General features: G+C 39.0%; 1 protein-coding gene across 1 annotated transcript in view; it reads left to right on the forward strand.

The window, feature by feature from the left end:
* LOC119850642 (orofacial cleft 1 candidate gene 1 protein homolog) overlaps positions 1-2692 on the forward strand; it is a gene marked incomplete at its 5' end in the record, with an annotated part of 53217 nt that extends 50525 nt beyond the window's left edge. The window contains one exon of the mRNA XM_038389067.2: positions 2435-2692. Within this exon, the coding sequence (XP_038244995.2) occupies positions 2435-2692 (258 nt within the window). The remainder of the gene's footprint in view (positions 1-2434) is intronic.
* Positions 2693-13572: the final 10880 nt, after the last annotated feature.

Genomic DNA, 13572 nt, shown 5'->3' on the forward strand with positions numbered 1-13572 from the left:
TGCATTATTTTTTTGTTTTAATTTTAGAGGATAGGATTTAGCAGGTTTAAAAATATGCTTTCCAGCAGAAGTAACAATATGCTTAAATAGAATGTCTAAAGCTATTAACTATGAATCATTTGGGCATGGCTGGAGTTCTTCAAAACAGTTTGTCAGCGCTGGCCAAGTAAAGTCTTTCAGTAGGAGATGAGGCAGCTCTGCCACCATGCAAATGAGACAGGCCTGAGACGTGATGAATCTTCTATCTCCTTTTCCTACTCGACTGACACTCGCTTTGAGGGAGGTTGTAAATGCAACAGAGATTGTGGTATAATTCCTCAGACTGGCGTTTCTGCCCCCCAGTCACTATTCGATTATCTTCCAAATTGCTGTGTTTCAGAGAGATAAAGATTTTTTATGGCTTGCTGACTTGAAACAACCAGAAGAGCCAGAAAAGAGATGGCTAACCGGCCATGCATAGTAATTCCATTGGTAAATGACAAAATCTTTGTTTGTATGACATTTTCAAAATTACAACAGAAGAGGAACCTAAAATACAAAATGTCACATTTGGCATGCAAAACTATCAAAATATATTTCAGTATAAAATTCATAGAGGCGTTTAATTTAGAATGTGTTTAATAACTAAGCCTGCCTGCATCAGTAATCCTGCCTTGAGGTTTAAAAAAGATTGTCTTATTTATTCACATGATGTTAATTTTTTTATATATATTATTCAGAAACCAAAAATATTAAGGTTAAATCTTCATTGTTAATTAAGATTTTCTAATTAAACTGAAAATAATTGTCATTCAGATTCGTTGTTAAGTATGGTTTGTATCGAAAAACAAAAGAAGTTTAACAACTTCCGCTGTTTATTTAACTGCTTAATTTAATTCCAGAAGCTTTCTATCTATATGGAAATATGCTATCACTTCCAAAATAAATCCAAAACAGGATTAAAGAGGAGATTATTAGCTACTGTAGGTTTAGACTGGGATGCTACTAGACTTAGTAGTCAAGGCAGCCATTTAATTCTAAAATATGCCACGGACCAGGGGTTCTCATCCTTTTTTGTTCTGAGGCCCTCTCCCCCACATGCAATAAAATCTCCATGGCCTACCTGTGCCACAACAAATGCTTTTCTGCATACAAAAGCCAGGACCAGTGTTAGGGGATAGCAAGCAGGGCAATTGCCTGGGGCCACACACCACAGGGCCCCCCACAAAGCTATATTGCTCAGGCATTGGCTTCAGCCCCGGATGGCGAGGCTGAGGGCTTCAGCCCCAGGCGGTGGGGCTTCTGTTTTCAGCCCTGGGTCCCAGTGAGTCTAATTCTAGTCCTGCTTGGCAGACCCCCTGAAACCTGCTTGGAGCCCCCTAGAGGGCCCCAGACGCCTGGTTGAGAACCACTGCCATGGACCATAGTGTCATATTAAATTAAAATAAAAAAGAGTCTCATAATATAGATTTCCCATATAATGAAATAAATTGATTCCCCCCAAAATACATAAAGTTATTTGGAGTAATACAGTTTAATTATTACAGAAATTGTGTCATTGTCGTAAAACGATATTAAGACCAAACTAGAACACCCCAATATGTGCCTGACCCTGCAGTCTCTATTCAGGTAAAACTAAATATTTGGTGGCATAGTGGAATGGATACATTTATATGGTTCTGAGTCTGCATCCTTACTCAAATCAAACTTCCAAGGGTCATGCCGGTATCAATTTCACAATGCCAACATCTGCTATGTGTGTTGAATGTCCAGAATAACCATTGAAAGAGATTTTCAAAAATACAGTGAAACATTACTCCGTACTAAATATTCTGCAACTTAGACAACATCTTGTCAACAGCAAGCAGCAGATGTTTCCTTTTGTCTGGACCTGAAATAAAGGTGCCTGTGGGGAGTGATTATTAAATTCTACACATGTTGCACTTTGATTATTATTCTAAGAGTATATTATAAGAAGATGAAAGGATAGTCTGGGTGTTATACAGCACTAATAGCTTTGGTAAGGCTTATAATTAATATAAAAACATTGGCTGCCATGTTTCTCACTGGGTGCCTGCAGCCTGATCATCATGTCACCTATCATGGATGTCTTCAAAGGCATACTGTATTTTTAAAGGTGTTGATTTCTTGTGAATTCTGCTTATTATTGCAGACTGATGGTTTCTAGTGTCACACACCATTAATAAACCATACTTAAAAAAACCTGCTAACTTTTTATTTTTATTTTCCATGCAATCCACATGCTTGCCTTTTAATATCCCTAATTACACAGCCCATGTCTTTCTCTATTGTCATTGCTAAGGATAGATAATTACAGGTTGAACAAAAAGAATTGTCTACTTTTTGGTGGTCATTTTTTGAGGAATTCATTCTTTCTAATGGTATGGTTAAACTCTGCTTTCTACCTAATTCAATAACATAGTCTTCTCCTTAGGTTGACTGGTCCAAAACACCTCAGCCCATTCAAATCCAATTAAGATGCCTACGAGGTGCTAAAGACAAAGTGTCCAAGGGCCACTACACCCTCAAGGTTTCTTTGCTCAGTCGTCTAGGGGGTAGAGTACTTAAGTGGTCCGAACTGAAGGAACAGCAGTGGGCTGGAATGACATTGCCAGTCAGCCATGATGGAAACTTTTATGACGTGGAAATTTGTTTCGACCAAAGTGTCCATACAGTAAGCAACGCTTCTTAAATATGCTTTCTTTGCTTTGATAGGTAAAACACATCCACTCCTTCCCCTTCAGGCTTATATATTTAATACATTCCATCATGTTTGTAATTTATTTAATATTTTAAGGTGCAATTTAGGAAGGTGCAATTGCTTCCCCCCCAAATAACACTCATCACTCACTCTAAAAGTGCCAAATATATAATATACTATTTCATGTAGTGCTGTCAGCTAATTTTAGATTTTACTTTTATTCTTTCTTATCAATGCAGCTTGTCAGCTATGTAATTTGATTTGGGTAAAATAGCTTTAGAATAATAAATGAATGAGTGGGTGTATATAAACACATGAATGCTCAAACCCTTCTGTGAGTTTTTAGCTTCATTGACCCCCGTTTGCCAAAAAAGCAGCATTTGGATTATTTTGGAAGAAGACCAAACACTTGAGGCTCTATTCTGTCTTTTGTGACTAAGGCACACATATTTTCTTTCCTAAACATGCTGTGCATGGCAGGATTGTTGTGTGGCAGTTGCTCAGCATTGTGTCTAATGTCTAAAGCGGGTTGAATCATTGGCTGCAAATAAATTATCTAACAAACACAGGCTTCTTTACTGTTTGTGAATCGATGCTGATTTCTGCAAATGTGTTCATTGTACCGAACTGTTCACTGAATAGTGATATCATTACTCTTATGTTTTGTTTGTAATGTGGTAGTGCCTAGGATCACCAGTCATGGACTAGGACTCCATTGTGCTAGGCACTGTACAAACGCAGAACAAAAAAAGTTCCTGCTCCAAGGAGCTAACAATCAAAGTAGTATTTGTGTTCAATTTTCTAGCTGTGGGTTGTTTCTGAATAGTTCACTTCAACTCCTGGCTATTTAAGGTCTGAGATTGGTCACTAAGTCATATTTTCTGCTTTCTGATTGGAAATTAGTAGGCAACACATAATGAATAATGGATACCTGGTGTGCATGTGAATGTGGATTCTGGTATCAAGAAAAGCCAAGTATATGAAGAAAACCGCTCTTTACCCAGACCATGAATAAAAAGGGGCACAAATCTGGTCAAATAGAACAGCCATTCTAACTTGAACAAATGTTGATGGTTTTGCCCTAGCTGGCCAGCTCTGCTAAAGGCTACACATTCAACATATGTGGCCGTGCACCCTTGGACAATGGATTTGAAATGTAAATGTAAATTTTAACTGTGAAAGAAACTGTCCAACTTGAGGAGTGCAGTGTACTGCTGTTCTGCCTTAAAAAGACAGCTTCTGCCAGTGCAGGACCTGTTAAATTAATCAGTTTATAGACTACCCCCATGCAGGCTAATAATCAGGGCCGGCCCACAACATTTTGGCACCTGAGGCTGGGAGCTTAAATGATGCACTCATGCCCCCTCGCTTGGCCCCAAACTTTCAAAGGTCTTAATTTTACCTTCTTCCTGTTCTATTCCTCTGTTGGTACTGCTTTGCTACCTACCCCAATAAAGGAGAACTAACAAATTAAAATGCCTTGTTCAAAAATTTTAAGTAACAGTTAATTTTCAAACGCCTGAACAGCAAATGTAACTTTTCTTGTCTGCACAGTAAACACTGGCATTTTTATCTGTTTGAATAATCAGAGTGGTGCTTTCTGTGCCTTCTTGGTTGCGAAGATTTGAACAGCTTCCTGAAGGTCCACAGTCTGGGCCAGCTCATGCTCTATTGAGATGGTTGGAAGGCCGACCAGCCTCTCCTGTATCATTGTGGAGCGTAGATGTATTTTTATTAACTTCAGCTTGGAGAAGCTGCGTTCTCCACTGGCAATTGTTACAGGAAGTGTTAGAAGTATGTGCAGAGCAACAAAAGCATTTGGAAAGAGGGTGGTCATCTTATTTGTGCACATATATTCCAGAACAACCTTTGGAGTTGATCCTGCTGAAATGTATCTTGAAAGGGCTTTCAGTTCATCACTAAATCACTCGCATCAATATCACACGTGTCATCATGTGTCAACACTGTCTCTAGTGTCCTGCATTGCTGGTATAGGTCTTCTTCCGGTATAGTGAGGAGTTTTGGAATATCATACAACATCCCAAATATACTACTGTGTTCCTTGAGCTGCATGAAACGTTCTTCAACTGACTGTATTGCATAATCTAGCACCTGGTTAAAGAATTCAACTTTGAATTGTTGTTTGGGGTCTCTTATGGGATTTTCCCATGCCTTCTAATCAAAATGTCTTCTTCGGCAACTCTTGTATTCTTGAATGGGTGGGAAAATAGCTTCAGTGTGAAGTTCCTCTGACAACTTCTGTGCACTCTTCAGAACGTTTTTAAATCCCTCATCTGACTGGTAAGATTGTAGGTATAACTTTGCTTTGTCCAGTTGTTCCATTGCTCCAGATATATCAAGGTCAACACCTTGAAGTCTCTTGCTTACAACTTTTATTTCAAACAGTATGTCATGCCACAACACTAAGTCACACAGAAATGTGAAGTTATGTATGTTTCTGGTGATACCATTTCCCTCTGCTACTGTTCTCCCACGAACAGTTCCTGTCATAGCATTATCCTCCATAATGGCAAGTTCCCAATTTGGTGTTTGATAGGCTTTATCACCCCCACTGGACTTTCCCATCATGTGGCACTCAGTGGTTTCAGTGTCCAGAGAGGATATTCCCAGATGTTGCTTCAAAATTTGCCATCAATGAGTTGATGCAGAGAAAAATACATAGATGCTTTGAATTACATTAAAAAATTCAGCAGCCTCACTAGAAGCTGATGCTGCATCACTGACCACTAAGTTCAATGAATGAGAACTGCATGGGACAAAAAAAGCTCAAAGGTTTAACTCTGAGATCCATGTCTGCACTCCTCTGTTCCTTCCTCTCATGTTGGCACCATTATCGTAGCCCTAACTTCTCATGTCAGCTATTGCAATTCCTGTATCTTCCAGCTTCTTAAGAAGCACATTTGTCATACCAGCTCCTGTAGTATCATCAATGTCAATAAATTCTAGAAAATGCTCTCTGACAGTCACCACTGCAGGGACATTTCCACTAGGTTCTGTTGTTGTTACAAAACGCACCATTAAAGTAATTTGTTCCATATGGCTGATGTCAGGTGTGCAGTCCAGAATAACAGAGTAATATTTTGCTGACTGCAGATCTGCCACAATCTTCTGTTTGACTTTTGTTGCCAGTAATTGTATGATCTCATTTTCAATTGTTTTTCCAAGGTAGTAGTGTGTGTACATTTCTTGGGTGGTGACTCTTCTTAGATGCTCCTGGAGTACAGCATCAAATTCTGCCATCAGCTCCACAATTTTAAGGAAATTTCCAATGTTTGGCACATACAGCTAATCTGAAGTACCACGCAGTGCTAGCTTTTGGGTAGCAAGCATTCTCTCAAAGGCAATGAGCCTTTTCAGAACATTTTGCCAGTAAAGAGACTCTGATGCAATCTTCTCTTGATGCTGATCATCTATGGTGGCCTTTAACCTTAGTCTCATCTCAAGCTCTTTCCACCTATGAAATGCTCTCTAGTGATTTTCTGCCTTCTCATGGCATGCCAGATTTCTAGCCAGATTTTTCCAGTCCTTTGTTCCTGTAGAACCCAATGTGGCTGGAACATTAGACTGGAAAAGTTTGCAACAAAAACAGTATGCAGCATTCTGGGTTTTTGAGTACATAAGCCATGGCTTCTCCACTTTGTCATCATTGGGGATTTCACGCCAGTAATGTGTTGTATGGAAACTTCTATTTTCAGTATTTTTGGGGAACATGAAGTTTTTCACTTGCTGTGTACCATGTAGTACAAGGAAGTCCCTCAGGCTACTGCTCAAGTGGGTCCATAGTCCTGGATCATCTAGACTTAAAGAACTAAGCTCAGCAGCAGCTGTTTCTTGCGCCTCCACCACACTCTTCTCTGATCTACACTTTTCTTTAGGAATGTGTATGGTTACATCTATTTGAGATGGAGATATGGATGCTGCAGTAGCTGCCAGGTCACCTGCACTCTGACTAAGTGGAAAATCAGGCATCTCCTCACCCACTCACATCCTCACTGGGGCCGGAAAGCTCACCATGAACATTTGTGTCTGTGTATCTCAGGAGAGCTCCTTCCTGCTTGGTTAGAAAAGCTTCCTTTGCTTTCTTTCTTTTTCTGAATGCTGCCCCAGAGGGGCGTTTTCTTCTTTCACTCATCACTGCTGTCCTGTGCCAGCTATAGTGGCTCTCAACACTCAATTGAAGGGGACAAATAAGCAGGCTGGTAGCAGGGCCTGAGTGAGGGAAGATATCTGTGTCTTAAGGACCTAACTGGCTCCTACTACTTCAGTTGACTGCCTGTTCTCCTCAAGTGGGTTCAGGGAAGCAGCAGGAAACAGGAAGCTCCTTGAGAAGCTGGTGTTAATCAGTCCAGGCTCTTGGGGATGCTAGAGAGGTACGTAAGAGGCTCCTCCTCCTCTCTCTCCCTGCAGCTCCTGCTGCTTTCTGTTATTCCCTCTCACCTTTTCTCCTGCCTGCCTGTTACGTCTCTTGTGCCCTCCTTCCTCCAGCACAGCACTCCACCATCTCTGTGCATCTAGAGCAGAGAGAATACATATGCACCAGCAGCAGACACAATTTTCTACATTCTGGGTCCTAGCGGTGCCCCCCCACAACAGTCTGGCACCTAAGGCAGCCACCTCAATTCTCCTCATGGTAAGGTTAACCCTGCTAATAATGCTGATGCTATCGCCTGAGAGGATACTGCTTTTGAATCCTCTGTTAAAAAATAAAAACAGGCAGCGATATATGAACATGAACTAATGGGAACTGATTGGTAGGATCCCCTGGGAGAATAACATGAGGGGGAAAGGAGTCCAGGAGAGCTGGCTGTGTTTTTTAAAGAATCCTTATTGAGGTTGCAGGAACAGACCATCCTGATGTGTAGAAAGAATGGTAAATATGGCAGGCAACCAGCTTGGCTTAACAGTGAAATCCTTGCTGATCTTAAACACAAAAAAGAAGCTTACAAGAAGTGGTAGATTGGACAAATGACCAGGGAGGAGTATAAAAATATTGCTCAGGCATGCAGGAGTGAAATCAGGAAGGCCAAATCACACTTGGAGTTGCAGCTAGCAAGAAATGTTAAGAGTAACAAGAAGGTTTCTATAGGTATGTTAGCAACAAGAAGAAAGCCAAGGGAAGTGTGGGCCTCTTTCTGAATGAGGGAGGCAACCTAGTGACAGAGGATGTGGAAAAAGCTAAGGTACTCAATGCTTTTTTTGCCTCTGTCTTCAGGAACAAGGTCAGCTCCCAGACTGCTGCACTGAGCAGCACAGCATGGGGAGGAGGTGACCAGCCCTCTGTGGAGAAAGAAGTGGTTCGAGACTATTTAGAAAAGCTGGATGAGCACAAGTCCATGGGGCCGGATGCACTGCATCCGAGGGTGCTGAAGAAGTTGGTGGATGTGATTGCAGAGCCATTGCTATTATCTTTGAAAACTCTTGGTGATCGGGGGAGGTCCTGGAAGACTGGAAAAAGGCTAATGTAGTACCCATCCCTGCTGGTTTAGCCACACTTATCTTTCTAAATTTCTCCAAATGACTGAAGGTGTGTGTGGTAACAAGGTGCTCATAAGCATAAAATCTCACAATATTTATTCTCAAACACGTTGTTTGGGTAGGCCGGGCAGTAGCAATTTGGGGTGCTTTGAAGTGGGTCACTTTCTCATTGAAAGAGAAGTTAGTGATACAGGAGCTCAGGATATTTCCTAGTCTTATTTATTTACAGTATATACACATGCCCTGTTTAGTTTGTCTATACTTGTAGCCAGAAACCAGTTCCTTCTTTGAGGTCTTGTTTACAAGAGAAAAGTGTACTGATATGGTGAAATGACTCTGGGCCTGTCTGCCTCTTTTAGCATAGTGTCTCTTCCTTTGTTCTGCCTGACACTGGGAAACTCTCCTGTATTCAGAATTACACAGCCCTGATTGTTCTCAATACTGAGCATGGAATATTTCAGGTAACTGTTAACCCTTCTTTTGTCCAGCTGCTCAGCAATACAAAGGAACTCCTCAGACAGGGTTAGCTTTAACTAGTGTCCACTGGAACTGGTTTCTCTATGAGGTTCCTTTCAGACAAAAGAGAGTTCTTAATACCAGCCCCTTAATAACTGTCTAAGAGTGGATTATTAGTCTGTATAGGCTCCTTTAGGCAATTCTCTCTACTTTTAACTCCTTCTGTGAAGCTATCCAGTTTTTCTATCAGTAATAAATTCATGCATTCATTATGCATTATGCAGTATGCATTCATTGCCACCTTCTCCATAATTCTCAACTCAATCCTATTCTAATTTATAGGAGTTCAACTCCTCACTGACATCCAGTCAGAACTGGGGGCTTGGTTTAATTATACCCCAGTGAAGTAGCCTTCATTGTTGTATAGTAGACAGGAAAAGTGTTGTATGTTATTACCCTAAAAATTACTGCATTTTCATTCCTTCCTACTGGTATCTTTGCACACTTATCGTTCAAACGATACCCTTCAGATGTATGTACACCGTGTAAGATGAGAGAATCAATTTCACTCTTCAAAAATATACTCCTCCCACAAAAATCTCCCTATGTAAATATTGTCAATTTCAGTATTGAGTTTTTGACCTGGGAGTCCAGACAAAGGGAGCTAGGTTTAGAACAAAATGATGTACAAAGTTGCTGCCCTGGGATATAGAGGGGAAATACAAGAACTTACACATGAAGCATAGGGTTTTGTTTTCATTGCCCCTAATAATGGTAGGAGTATATAAACAGGGTGAAAAATAACACATGCGTGCAGTATGCTTGGTATTGAACAAAACCTTGGTTTTAACTAATATATAAGAGAAATTGTTCCAGAACGCTACATGCTTCCAAAAATAATAACCCTGTAATGTCGACAAAGTTGGTGTCAGCATGGGTTACCTGCTGCGTACAGAAAGTGCTGGTCATGTAAGTTAGATCTGCCTCAGGGCTAGTCTGACTTGCACACCTGACCTTTCAGAAATGTTTTTTGTTCATTAATCAATGTTCTTTGCTTGAGCTTGCCAGTTCCACTCCTTTCCCCTCATTCACTGTCCTCCTTTTTAGTTTCAGTCCCCCTCCCCCAATGACCCTTGACTACACGTTAGACAATGGTACCTAATAACTCATTTTGAATGTTAATTTGCTTTAAGTAATGTCAGGCCATCACAGGAATCTGATTTTATTTTTTAAGTAGTGTCTTACACATGGATAAAATCTCTCCTCTGTTTTTTCCACCAAATGCATCCGATGAAGTGAGCTGTAGCTCACGAAAGCTTATGCTCTAATAAATTTGTTAGTCTCTAAGGTGCCACAAGTACTCCTTTTCTTTTTGCGAATACAGACTAACACGGCTGCTACTCTGAAACATGGATAAAATGTTATTATGGATCCTGATGGCTGTTTACAGTACTGATTTAGGCAAGCCTTTCAAATGTATGATGTGAGGGTAACTTGTTTGTAGGCCCTGATTTTTTGGTTTGGATGAAATAAGAGCTGTTCTGAAGTTTTACTTGAATTGTAAAGTGAACTGAACTTAGTCTGAAGTTTAAAAAAAAAAAGTTTAGTCGGTTAACAGTTTTTTTGGCTTTTTTAAAAATTTTGGCATGCCTTTGCACACTTCCTGGTTTCTGACAGGACTGTAAGAGAGAAGTACATGAAAAATGTGTATTGCACTCCTGACTGGACACTCATTTTCTGTAGAAGCATAACTGCTCACACACAAGTATTACCAGGTCTTACTTGACCTTCTCTACACTGGGAACAAAGCCACTGTTCTAGCTTCCCCGTGTTTATACTAGGGGTTTCCACCAGTGTAATTTCCTTGGTGCAACTAGCCTGGTGGTAGAAATCTCACTATAGACAAGGCCTAAGTATTCAGCAAAACAACTTTGTATTTAAAGTTCACTGAGAACAATGCGTTTTTGTTTCTTTATGTACATGTCTCAAAATTGGTGTAATGTCCTGAGGTCCCTTCCAGCCCTGATATTCTATGATTAGCAACTTCCAAACACATCTTCTCATTAGTTTTCAAACAAATAATGACCTATGGATCCCAAACAAACATTTATAGTAGGTAAAAGTCTAATTTTACTGAGGAAAAAATGTTTTTTATTAATTTAAACATTGCCTTTTACCTCTATATTTAATAGCTATTTATTTTAGATTGCTTGCTAACCTTACAGCACATGTCAAATCCTGCTCCCTCTGAATTCAAGGCCAAATTCTCGTTGACTTCAGTGGAACCAAAAATTGGCCAGTCTCTGAAATATATTTACTTTTTTTAAAAATTAAAAGACTAACTTTTGTCCTTCAATTTCTAGTAGCAGAATAAAACTACATCTAATTTTTTTCCAGTAAAAGAAGGCCTGATTTTTTTTAACAACTTCTGGTAGCTGTTAATTGAGGGTGAAAAGGACAGCAGACATCTGGTTACCTAATAGTAAGCACAGAGTAGGTAGTTAGTCTAAATATTAGCAGTTTCCGTGCAATTAACTAAATCTTCAAAAAATGGCGCCAGGATAAATTGTCTTTCAAATTTAGCTCACATTATAATAATTAGGACTGGTCAGATTTTTTTTTTAAATTCAATTATTTTTAAATTATTATTAAATATTATTATTATTAAATTATAATTATAAATGTAATTAATAAATTATTATTGATTATTATTAAAACAAATTAGCAAAAAATCAAAAACTGAAAACTTCAACTGACAACCAAAAATTTAGATTCAGAAATGCTGCCTCAATGTCTGATGGGAGTTGTAGTTTGTGTGCCTTATGCCCTTTCTTCTCATGTGGGCTCCCTATCTGAACTACATCTCCCATGATCCATCATGGCATCTTAGTGAGAGGGGAAATCAGCCCATAGAGGGGAATGGGATATCAGGAACCTGAATTAGAACTCCCTTGAAGCACCAGGGCAACATTTATTAATCTAAAGGCTTGTTTACACTATGGTGCGCTCTGCAGTTCATACACCCATACGCTGCACTGCAGCAAAGTTCTGCAATCAACTGCCCTATGTGGATGCTACTGGCACAAACTAAAAGATATCTAGTTTGCATTAACGTAGTGATTACGCTAATGGAAACTAGGTACCTTTTTGTTTGCGCCAGCAGCATCCACATAAGGTAGTTAAATTGCAACACTTTGGTGCGCTCTGTAATTCAAACCTCTATAGTCTGTGCTTAAGTGCAGTGTAGACATGGCTTAAATATTTTGTTTTCAACCAGCATTTTTCACTGTTGTGAGGTTTGGTTTTTTTATGAAAAGTCAACATTTTCTGTGGGGAACAAACACTTTCCACAATTTTTTTTGTTTAATCAGAAGCCCAGTCTTCCATTGAAAAATGTAGTTAGATGGACAATTTTCAACCAGCTCTAATAATAACACAATAAATATAGCAGACTTCTCGCAAGTAACCCCTTGGAAAGGTTAATTAATAATAATGGACTGTAGCGTCCAAGGCTGTCAGTCCAGCACCTTTCGCAAGCACTGATTTTACACATGGAAAAAAGGAAAACCATTGTATTGGTATTTGGCCTCAGAAGTTATTTTTTAACTGCTTTGATACTGGCATTTGCTGTATCAGTTCAGCAGGGGACTGTGGTGGAGTGCCTTTCCAACATTCTAGACTTTGTACTTTAGTGAAGATGTATTAGTTCTACAAGGCAGTACTGAAGGTGTACTTCTGCCACAACCTCCCTGTGTACCTGGAACATTTGATCGCCCTAAATCAGTTTGTATGCATATAAAACTTGCAGTTGCTGACAGAACAATTCACAGATCTCTAGAGTTTAAAGAGTATATCAAGCAGTTAATATTTATGTATCAATGTGGAAAGGCAGCAATATTGCAACAGTAGCTGGCTACCATTTTGTTTTACTTGAGGGAAATCCAATATGAATAAAACAGCAACTTTTCAAACATGACATTTAATCCATGCATGTAAATCAAACTGGGAGATCTATTATTCATTATTAAAAGGGCACCATATTTTTACTACCCTGAAAATGAAACACAAATGCTGTGAAAAATTTAGTGCCTTTTCTTGAAGTTTCAGGACACTTATCATGCAGTCATGTAGCTGGCATTGGCACTCATTTTAAAATATAGCTACAAAATTAATAAATTTGAAGTTTTTGCACTAAAAAGAAAAGGCTCAATTTCATGGAAAGGCGCAAATTAATTTTTTTATTAAAGCTTCCTAAATATATAAGATGGTGAAATACTTTGCTAATGTTCAGATTCAGATATACATGAAGAATATAGTTCATATCCTTGTCGTTATTCGTCATGCCCACAATTTTCTTCCCTGAAGTGCCTTTTGAAAACTACATATATCAGAAACTGATTAACATGACCTAAGGTATTAGTTCTTAAAATATGGTGAACCTAACACTTTCCAAGGCATTATTTTCCATATGTCAGCTTGTATATAAGAATTGAGATGCTTTTAATAACTACAAAACAGAAAACTAAAGTACAAACTTTTTATTATTTATTTATTTATTATTGATCTAAACTCTGGAGCAAGTTAGAAAATTTAGCTGTAGGATGCTTTATAGGATGGAACACAAGGATTTGACACTGTGTGGGGAAAAAGGAGGTAATAATGCATTGCAGCACCAGAGGATTTCAAAAAAATGAGAGCCACTTAATTTTTTCCCCTGGATAAAATCATTCATTGTTGAGGCGATAAGCTGCTTCCTGAATTTTTTGGTGAATTAAGTATTAACCTCAGACCGACACTTGCACCTATTTAGAAATATTTTTACAATGACTTTACAAAGCAGAAACAAATATTTATTCCCACTGCTACTTTATTTTTTATATTTCAAAATCTAATTTTCAAATCTTTCTTTGCAATAAATA

Source organism: Dermochelys coriacea, chromosome 2 (genome assembly GCF_009764565.3).
Source record: "Dermochelys coriacea isolate rDerCor1 chromosome 2, rDerCor1.pri.v4, whole genome shotgun sequence".
Classification (NCBI taxonomy): domain Eukaryota; kingdom Metazoa; phylum Chordata; order Testudines; family Dermochelyidae; genus Dermochelys; species Dermochelys coriacea.